An 11300-nucleotide genomic window follows, 5' to 3' on the forward strand; every position below is an offset into this window, starting at 1 on the left:
CTAGTATGGCTTGTTATCATTGTCATAAACCGAGACATATTGCAAAGTTTTGCAGAGCAAAGGTGAACCAACCTGTGAATCAATCTGTTGACCAGAAAGGGAAGATGAAAGTTGATGTGGAGGAGACCAGAGCTGAAATGAACAAAATCTGGAAAAAGAAAGATGATGAGAAAACTGAAGTCAAACCATTTGAAGATCCTATTTCTTGACCTACTATGGAGAACCCTTCACTGGAAAACTAAGCTTTGAAAAAGATTACGGGGAACTTAATGTTAGATCCATTTCAGAACCCCCTGAAGGACCATGAGGTATGTTGAATATGAATACTTTGATGTATTATGATATTAAGAAGTGATTTTGTGATCAAACCGGTAGGTTTGATGTGTTATGTGAATCAGTAATGTGTTATAAGACATTTTAGGGTTTTACCAGTAATAGCATTTAATGCAGTAGATAATGGACAAATAAGAGGAACTTTTTTAATGTTATTTGTCACATTACATACTTGTGAGCACACAGACAGCGAGCAGACCAGAGCTTGTGTTTGAAGTATCTAACTTGTTTGACAGATATTTGAAGTGATTTGGTGTGTCTTGTGATCGGGAATTGGTGAGAAAGCTTTGTTGGTGTTTGGAACCCTAGTTCAAAAGTAGTAATAGGTATTTATCTAGATATCTTATTATTTTCTTATCTTTCTGAATCATTGAAGATGGACACCCTACATTTGGTTGATGTTACCGATAGACCCCGTCTTGAATTTAAGAGGCACTCATTTAAGTCCGAGGAAACTAATCCCATCAGAGGCCTATCTGGAGTTCCTTATGGTGTCTTACATGTTGAAGATATTAGATCTTTCTATCATTACAAACTAGAGGATCTTGGTGTTGCTGTTGTTTTTTATCAATATAAAGCATTGTGTGATAAGAATGGTATTTTGAAGGACCAGTTCAAAAGGGTTACCAAGAAAGGGTTTCACCATTCCCTGAATTTCATTAATGATTTTGATGATGAACTTGTGAGATATGTTCTTAGCAGGATTCATGACTAGTTTATGTGTCTCGACCGTCCACATAAAATTTCTAAGGAAGCTATTCACGCAGTCACCAGATTTTGTGCCACCGGTGAGGTTCCAATTTTGAGATCCATTCCTAAGAATGATGTAGAAAAGTTAACAAGATCTAAATGGGATGGAAGAGAAATGACAATGAATAATATCAATGATTCAGCAATAAAGTATGCTTGTATGGTTATCGGTTACCAGATCTACTATTCTAGCAAGATGAACATCATCCTTGCTGCTATCCACACTACCCACCAAATGATCAAAGAAGATGTTGACTATGACTTGTCAAAGACATTGAGGAGTCAACTTGTGCTAAACCTGGAAGCCATTGAGAAGGATTAAAGGTTAAGGTTTAAATTTGGTCAATTAATTCTAGGTCTATTCTTTTATCTTTAGAAATGTTTCCTTGATATAGTGATATCCAATGGATAGATGGCACTCCAACATTGATGCAGATGAAGTACAACATTAGAATGCTTGGTAATTATTTTGGCAAAATTACTTGGGGATATTTTAAAGACTTTCAGAATAAAATGCATGCAAGGGAAAGGATACCGACTTAAGTTGTCAACCGGTATGAAAGCACAATTTGCTTTATGGTTGATACAAATACTTGTATAATGGAGGCAGTTATGCCTTGGACTACATGGGTTATGCCCATGGGATATGAAGTGGATAAAGATCTTCTGATTGCATATGTTGATCATTTGCTTGCCCAACTGGTAGATACAACTATAGAACGGTTTGGCACTTACAAGGGGAAATCCCTTCAAGTGCACTCTGAACTTCAAAGACCGGTAATTGCAAAGAAAGTAAGAAAAGAAGTTGAAGCATTTGCAGAGCAAGCATGATTCACAAAGGAAGCCATTGGGGAAGCAAGAGCAAATCATGTTGCTCAACAGGATGGAACATCAAATGCACTAACCGGTACTCCCACCTATCTAAATACAAGAGCTGGAAAGGAGAAGGTTGCAGAGAAAGAAAAACCAACAGCTGTTCAAAAGGAGAAATCAGTAGAAACTAAGAAGGAGAAACCTTCAAAGATTCAGTTTTGGAGAAAAGGTAAGATTGTTGAACCTCCTACTACACCAGTTAAGGTTGTTAAAAGGAAAAAATAACAAGCACATAAACCAATAGATGTTGATGAAGAATAGACTGAGTCTGAAGGAGAGAAGAAATCCCTAAGGGCCAGTCCCAAAAGGTCAAAGGGCATTAGTACTCCAACTGTGAAATCTCCAAAGGAACCGGTAATCAAGCTCACACCCCTTAAAAATTTAATAATAAACTTTAAAGAGTATGGTATATTGACTGGTGTGAAGAAACTCTTTGATAATTTTAGTAAAGATGAACAACAAAAGGAAATAGAAGATGCAATTGTGTACATGATGAATAAATACAACAAGGCCCTAATTTAATTGCAAGGGCAAATTCCAAATTCTTTGTATAATATAATTAATGGTAGATGGCTGACAACCATGAAACAAGATAGAGAATACATAAAATATTTTCTAAAAAACTTGCAACTTGAAGCTACTGAGGAAGAGCTAGATGAAATTCTTGCTAATGCAAAGTCATATTTTAGGTCAAAGAAAAGGTTGACAAGAATGTTAATTGGCGAGACCCAATCAGTCCATGAGGAGACTAAACAAATTTTCAAAAAGGTACTAGCTCTGATTCTAGATGAAGAGGAAGAAGTTAAGGAAGATGAATCAAAGAAGTTTGAGGCTAAAGATCTTCTAAAAGGTGTTAAAATAACTGATTTTGAGCCCGATGAAATTGTGCTGGATAATAAACCAATGAACACACAAACTGAACCTGAGAGTATCCCCGATGATGATGATACCGGTAATAATGATGATGCTGGTGCTCTTGACAATGTAAATGTACATGATATTGATGTTGAAATGTCTGAGCAACATGAACAAAAACAGGGACAGGAAGAAAAGAAAGATGAGGAGCCATCGGTAGTTACTCAAACTCTTGATACACGGCCCCCACTGGTACAGGAAACAAAAAAGGAAAAGGAAGAGGAAAAGAAGATTGAAGAAAAGAAAACAAAGAAGCCTTAACCTAAAGTGTCACCTTTGTCACTTGATTCTAAAAAGAAAATTATAGATGATGATGATGATGATGATGATTTTATAAGCATCAAAGGTCCACTAGACATGGATAATTTGAGCTCAACTGAGTTGATGGAGATTGCAACTGCCATGCAATCTCGGGCCAAGAAGAATAGGATGAAAGAACAACAAAAGGAGGCAGAGACAATAAGGAATGTTGTTGAGATTTTGTCAAGTCACCTACTGGAGACTGATACTGATAGTTTTGTTAATCCTATTGACCAGCTTGGACACCTTATTTCTGATGCCAGAGAACAAATGAAATATTTTGAGGATGCAGCTTATGTTAGTGTTGAGAAGGATTGCAAGAAGAAAAGAACTGAGCAATTGATGACTAAAATTGATAAAGGGAAAGTTGCTCTTACTATCAATAAGGACTGTTTGAAAAAAGGACTTGAAACCAAAGGTAAAATAGTTGCAATTGTTTCCAAATTTTAATTTTTTTGTATTGACTTGAAGAAGAAGAAGGAAGAAGCTGAGCAAGAACTTGAAGTTCTTAGTGAGTCATTCAAGCCTCTTAATGACTCTTTTATTAAATATGGCAAATCGGTTGTAGAACTTCAACATAAGTTGAAAGTTTATAAACATGATTAGGTTAAGAGGATCAGATCACTGCAGGAATTACAGACACAACTGATACCGAAGGTGGAAATCTTGCAGAGAGCCTATAAAGAATCTGAAGCTATTCTTACTACACCGGAGATGAGCACTCTAGATTCCATGGAGGAGTTTCCTGGATAGATGAGGACACTTGTGGAGATAACCGACACTATTCTAGAAACCTGACATAATGATCTGACAGAGTTGAAATCACATATTAGCGATTCTTTTTCTAAGATTGCATTGCAAAAACATTTTGAACTCCTATATCTATATATGCTATGCAATTTTGATGTAAATTTTGTTGTAAATGTATTTATCTTTCATGTATTTACTTCTTTGATTGGCATTATTGTCAAAGGGGGAGTAATAGTTGAAGAGTCAGTCAAAATTTTGTATGTAAAAGTAAAGGGAGAGTAGTAGTATAAGTCTTTTAATTTTTGTAATAGCAGGCAATTGCTATGGGGGAGTATATGTCATGAAGTCAATTTTTGTTTTGCACACTTAGTCGACAGGTTTTTTTCCTAAGTGTTGCCATCAATACCAAAGGGGGAGAATGTTGGCATTTAACTGAACCAATAAAGACTGTTGTGATATGCAACCGGTAAATGATTGATTGGTTAATGTGATGAAGAGATTGTGATTCATGTTTGATGACTAAATCTTGTGTTGTCATTGATGGCAACAATATTTTTGAGGTCATCTAAGTCTTGGAAGCCAACCGACAAGGTATAACCAGTATAGATGACAATTTACCAATGAATCGACAAATAGGTTCTTAATAGGTAAACAAAGACAAAGTTGCATTCATGCAACCGGTACAGGCGATTGATGAGGAGTTGAATGATGCGGTTTTACAGGAGTGATGGAGACAAGTATTTGGATCTATGTTTATGACCGCATTGGCAGATTCAACCGGACAAGCGAGATTTGATGTACAGAGCAGGTATTTTGATGAACAATTAATCAGTAGTGATAAAATCACTTAAATCGATAAAACGATAGAGGTTTTGATTTGTTATGTTTGTGGCCAACATAGGTTTGGCGTGTAATATATTTTGTCTAGATTCATTGAACCTAGCAAATTCTTCCAAGGTTGTAGCCGACTTAGTTGATGTCTATAAAATGTGTGATGAGTTATGAGATAGATATAAGATCGAAGGCGAATATTGAGATTGTGATTGTGCGATGATTAGTGAAGCTCTATATTGATGTGTTATTGATGATCTGAAGTGGATCTTATCAGACACAGAGGTGTTACATGAAGATAATTTGAACTATTGTTATCTTAACAGTTACAACAGTAAAATCCCCTAACCAGGTAGGTCCTAACAAGCCTCGCTTTGTAAATCCCTTAACTGGGTAACTCTAGATCAGACTGTTAAATACTCTTGCGAGGTTGATCATAACAAGTCAAAGCTCCTAACAGGGCTCATCATTTAAATCCCTTAATCGGGTGGCTCCTAACCGGATCTGCTCTGAACATGACATGTTTGTAAGACCTTAATTGGTCAAGATTTCTATTCTGTAGATAGTGAATCTTGTGGGTATTAACTCCCACCGCGGTTTTTCCCTTTTGGGTTTCCACGTATAAATCTCTTGTATTATGTAGAATTTGTTTTATTGGGCATTAGCTTATTTGGTGATATTCCTCTTATGCTTATTAAGTTTTAAGTTGTTTAAGTTGGTGATCAGATGCATATTGTTTTTGCTTGCATTGATTCACCCCCCCTTCTCAGTTCCTTATAAGTTTATTAGATAAGTTTTTGGAAGCAGTTTTCTGAGCCTCTGAGCTTGTTTTGGTCTTTTTTTGCAAAGGGTTAAAAAATCAAATTTCAGTAATTGCATATTGTGTGTTATTGATCCGGATGAATGTTTAATGGTTCCAAATAGATTTTAAAGACATTTGTTTCAGAACAATTTTTTTTTAGTCAAGCTCACAAGGGACCCAACTTGCCTCATCAAAGTATCAGTTGTATCTACAGGTTAGTGTTAATATTTTATTATTTAAATCATTCTTGTGGTTTAAATACTGATGCATACATGAAGAATGAATGCATAGTTACTATGTGGGACCTACCTCTCATGTCATACAATCACATTCACGGGTCAGGGAATGTAGGTTCAAAATAAATCTTAAGATTATTATTTAATAATATTTTTAAACATTATTAAATATATATATCTTAGTTACAAGTGTAAGGTCTTCTAATTGTAACGCATCTTGGCAATTGCTCGAGCACTCGGCAAGATAGTTTTGCAAGTTCAACGAGTGTCGAGCAAATGAAAAAAGTTAGTGCATAAAAGACTTGTGGGGCCCTCCCTCAATGTTCACGAGCGAGCAAGGAGGAGTTATTTTGAATTTGATTTAAATCATTATTAAATGATGATTTAAAGAACATTGTTAAGATGTGCCCAAGGGACCCCATCCTATTCTCATACTAGAGAGGGATACTTCGGGCTCATTAAAACCAAAATAATGAGCCTAGCAAGTCCTGAGTTCTATCAAAGCAAAGAGGCCTTGTCAGCCAAGAGATTAAAAGGTGAAAGGCAGGTTATGTCAATAAAACCTCTTGTTCTCAAGCCTCGGTGATTAGAAAAGGATGAGATCAGCGATCCCCGAGCATATCAATTGTGCCCTAAAATTTGTGAGCCATGGGGCTAGGGTTTACTAGAGCGGAGGAATCCATGCATAGGGGATGCACAGATTGGGTCAATGAAGGCTTCGAAACTTGAAGCGAATTCTATTGGCAGGCGCATTGCCAAAATTCCACAACGTTTCCCAGCGTGCTTTATGTATATGCCAATATGAAAGGAGCTCCGGAGCAGGTTATTCGCCATTATCAAGGCACAAATGGCAGGAATGCTCAGGTAGCAGCGTAAGTAGAATATGGTTTAAAAAGATTGATATTAATGCCTTGGATACACATAGGATAAATTTGTTGAACAAGTCATTAAAATTTAGGTCAAATGGATTGATGAAAAGTGTGTTTTCCTTTATATTGCATTTCTATTAACCCTTGTGTTATGTGCCTATGAAGGGGATTTCAATTTAAATAAAGGAAAATATGTCTTGCTGAGTGGAATAAGTATGTAATAGGTTAGCATTATTCTAGCGATGAAAAGAAATGTAGGCTTTCAGAAAACGTAGAGCAATATATAAAATGAGTGTTATCTTAAAAATAGAAGGAATTATTGTCAGAAGGTATAAGAAATATCTATATGAGATTTAAGTGAAAGGGGCATTTTAGTTGTGAATGTAAATAAGGGGAATATAAGGGGACTATTTTTCCAGCTAGAGCAGAGTAAATATTTTCAGTAGGTGGTGGAAATAGTTTGATAGAGTGCAAATTGGGTAAAGTGAAACCTTGTTTTCACATGTGGATTATTTTACCAAAGGGGTAAAATGAAGCAGTAAAATAATGTTGTACTCAAAGAGCAAAGTGACATTGTGTGAAATTATTTTTACAGAAACTATTGTTTAGTTGTAGCAATTGGCAAATACACCACAAAGAATCTCATGAGAACATGATGGTGATCTCATCATGAAGAGTGCTTGCACGAGAAAGACTAAAGGGGAATATTTTTCAATTACAAACAAAGTTAAAAGGTACAACAAGGCGATTATCTTCATCAAATAAGGAGTACATTCGCGGGAAAATCATTTTCAGTGGAAAATAACGAAAGTGGAGGAAAATTTTCAATTAGACAATTTAAAAAGTGCAGATCAAGGCAGAGGGTAGGGAATTTTTTTGTGTTGCAGAGAGATGAAAGAAGGTACGAGGTGACTTAGAAAATCAGATTTGGAGAAGGGACATGTGGCAAAGTTGGATCTAATCTTGAAGCTTTTGCTCTTTTTATTTATTCTCCATTCTTCTTATTTATGAGGGTTTTGAAATTTTGTGTTGTTTCAAGCATATAAATAGGAAGTGTTTTATTCTGAGTTATAAATTAGGTTGGAAGTTGTAATTTTTCTATTTTAGCAAATGTCAATTAGTTTGTGCAGTCATGAAATGTTGTCTTGAAATTGTCGTCATATTGTACTTTCAAATTTCATATGAATCTTAATATCAAGGATATGCAGATTTGTCATTACAAATTTCTTATAATTGTGTAGAATGTGTATGGGTTTCTTTCGAGAAAAGACCTAAATTCTATATGCATGCTATTGTGAATAGAGTAGTATAATAAGGATCTATGAGTAAAATTTCAAGACAATAAGAGAAGATTCGTTAATGTCAGACATTACCATGTATTGAATCTACTAATTTGAGTCATTTTGCTAGTAAGAGGTTTATTGCAATTGTATTATCTGGTTTCATAGCCCATGAATAAGCATTGGTCTATTTAGGAGTAATGCAATGCCAGATACCATTTATCTTCAAATTAATCTGTCTTCTAACTTTTTCCTCCTCATAAGTTATTTCAAGTTATTTATTCTCATATTTTCTCAGAGGTAGAGAAAATGGGATTAGGCTTGAATCTAAAGCAGTGCATAAAGTGTCTTATGAATCTAAGAATAGTCCATCTTTCATAAGCCTATAGGTTGTGATGTTGTAAAGTTATTATCATTGCAGGCTCAAAATAAGAATACCCTCCTGAGTATGATGGAGCTCGAAGTGAAGAAGGCTTGAAAGCCTTATTCTTTTGGGATTTCTTGTCCTTAGTTTGTTACTAGTATGAATCTATGTGACCTAGGAATTCAATCCCATGGCCTAGGATCTTATAGTTTCTCTTAAGACTACTGATAGCAGAAAAAAAACACCAACACATGGTTCCTTGTTTCTATCAACCAAGAGGACCTTTACCATTGCTTTCAATAGGTATTTTGATATTATCTTGATCTGAATGTTCCTTTGGGTCCTTAAATGATATTTTGAAAACGTCTTCATCTTCTACCCCATCTGATAAAGGTTGTGGGATCCCATTTAATAGTAACTATTATCATAGGTTATGATAACTGTGGTCTGTTATAAGTCTAGGGGAGTCCATAAGTTGTCTGAGATACATGGATTTTTGCAAGCTATATTCTCCCATTCCTTTGTCTATCACCTTAGCCTTGATCTCAAGTTTCTTAGAAGTAGAAGCTTTTAATGTTGTGGGATCAATATAAGATGAAGATGAATTGGCTTCTTGATTGATAGGTATGTTAGATTTGGGCTTAGGACGAATATTATTGTAATATAGATATGGATTTGGATGACCAGGAATGGTAACTTCTATTTTATTATGTGGAAACTTAATGCATTGGTGGTGTATAAAAGGAATTTATCACATAGCATTGATCCAAGGACGACCCAAATGAATGTTATAAATGAGATCAAGGTCTAAGACTTGGAAAACCACATCTTGTACTACTAGCCCAACTCTGATTGGTAAGGTGATTGTCCCGTTGGATGAGTTCTCTTCATCATTGTAGGCTTTGATCGTTATCTTTTTCTTTGAATCTATAGCTCCTTCAGAGGATCCAAATTCTAGAACTGATTTCAAGTTACATTTTTGTATGACCCACTCCTCCATCTATCAAGACTCGCTTTATTTGATGTTTATGGATGAATGCTTCAATGTGGAGAGGTGCATTGTGAGGTTGGTGGGGAGATGTATCATATTTCTTCATAAATGTAAGGTGATTATATGAAGAGAGGTATCCCACCATGGCTTGAAACTTATTCACATGTACATGTTTTTTGGGCATCTTTTTGTGTGTTATTCGTATTGATGACAATACTACATCTCAAGGTTCGTACAATGCACTAACATCCCTGGATGAGACTCTCGAATGCCAACCAGAGGTTCCTCATTTTCTATACTTTTTATTTCAATAGTTAAAAGGTTATAGTATTATTTATATTTTTGTATATATTCACTAGGCTACTTCTAGTATATATTCTAGCTAGTTGTTTTTATTTTGTTTATTGGAATTTAATCTAGTTTATCTTAGTATAATGGGTGGGTTTAACCCTCAAGGTAGAATTCCTTTGTATAAGTTAACTTTATCTTTCAATACATCATAGCATTAGATATAAGCCCCCTAGCGATCAGTATAAGAATGTTAGTGACACTTCTACAATATTTAAGTGTGTTTCTTTTGACATCAAGACAAGTTCCTCTTATAGTTTATACAAAAATATTGCTACCACTAATCTCTTTAATTAAACCATTGTCCTCACCATAAAATTGACCTCCAATACCCTAAACTTATTAATTGGAACCAACAAAATCACATACCAATGGATTTCTTTCAAAACAATTTAAAGCTATTACTAACTTCATGAGGCTTCAAGATGGTGTCTTGACAAGAGTTAATAACATCAGCCTAAACTAATTTGTATATTTTTGGAAGGAGGAAGAGTTCCTTACAAGAAATCAAAAAATCAAATATTGGATAAAAACTCTCTAAGGTGCTAATAGACAATGAACTCAACCTTTCTCTATTTCCATATATTTACATAATAGTTGTAAATTTTTCATCAAGGATGTCATTTATGTAAATTAGATATATATAAAGGGATAGATTTTAGCAAATCACTATGTAGAAAAATGACTTCAAACAAAGAAAAAACAAAATTAATAAAATAAAGATAAGTATATTGGTGAGAACCTCTATAAGGCACTAATAGATGAGGAACTCAACCTCACTCTTTGTCCACATTGTTATAGAATTATCAAGTAAATGTTTTTTTGAGGATACAATTTAAGTAAATAAAAAAGATATAAAACCTAGATATATTTTAGTAGATCACTTTATAGAAGCACAACTACAAGATAATCAACCTTACAAAATTGAATAATTGAAGATTTCATTCTACATTTTAATTAGTCACCTATATGGAAATATTATTTTGATTGATACTTCACTAATAATGACTTGGGAGTAGATATCTTATTCCTCATACCACAAGGTGATCTCATCCCCAAAGCATTCAAAATTGGTTTTCCTTGCGCCCACAATATTTTTGAGTATGAAGCACTCATTTCAAGGCTCAAACTAGCAACTCAATAGAACATTCAAAATTTCTCAACATATGGTGACTCTTAACTCATTTTCAAACAAGTTAATGATGAACATTGAGATAAACATGACACACTCATCTCTTACAAAAGAATGATTGAATCCTTAAGGGTTATTTTGAGCATATTAACATAGAATATGTTCCTCTTTGTCTTCTTTCTTGAGATGCAACAACATTCTTGAAAATTTTAGGCTTTAGTTCAAAACAACTAATGTTCCCAACATAAGATGTCTTAGATTTAAATTATGTGTTAGATTATTTATCCTAGCTCTTCTTGGTAACATGGCATTACACTTTCCTCCATTAAAATATCATCCCTCATCCAACATGCATCTCACTTCACCCTTCTTGGTAGAACCTGGTTTAATAGATGTTATGATGGTACCCTATTAAGGTGTTTAGATTCGAAAGAAGCTAACTTAGCAATAAATGTTGGAGTAAACCTAGAAACTGAAAGCTAGAAAATAATCTTCCACTAGTGAAACAATAAATAAAATAGGATAT

The 11300-nt window shown here is 34.6% G+C and overlaps 1 protein-coding gene and 1 long non-coding RNA gene across 2 annotated transcripts; both read left to right on the plus strand.

Moving 5' to 3' along the window:
* The first annotated feature begins 1683 nt into the window (after positions 1-1683).
* On the plus strand, positions 1684-3621 carry LOC131856733 (uncharacterized). Its single transcript, XM_059208637.1, has 4 exons — positions 1684-1875; positions 1966-2125; positions 2594-3063; positions 3262-3621. Exons 1-4 carry the CDS (start codon positions 1684-1686, stop codon positions 3619-3621), a joined length of 1182 nt encoding a protein of 393 aa, XP_059064620.1.
* A 2622-nt stretch (positions 3622-6243) lies between these two features.
* LOC131857219 (uncharacterized) lies at positions 6244-7667 on the plus strand. The gene is made up of 2 exons (XR_009358612.1): positions 6244-6654; positions 7255-7667. It is a non-coding gene; the product is annotated as an uncharacterized LOC131857219 (long non-coding RNA).
* The last annotated feature ends 3633 nt before the right edge of the window (positions 7668-11300 follow it).

The sequence above is a fragment of the Cryptomeria japonica genome, chromosome 7, assembly GCF_030272615.1.
Source record: "Cryptomeria japonica chromosome 7, Sugi_1.0, whole genome shotgun sequence".
NCBI classification, from domain to species: domain Eukaryota; kingdom Viridiplantae; phylum Streptophyta; class Pinopsida; order Cupressales; family Cupressaceae; genus Cryptomeria; species Cryptomeria japonica.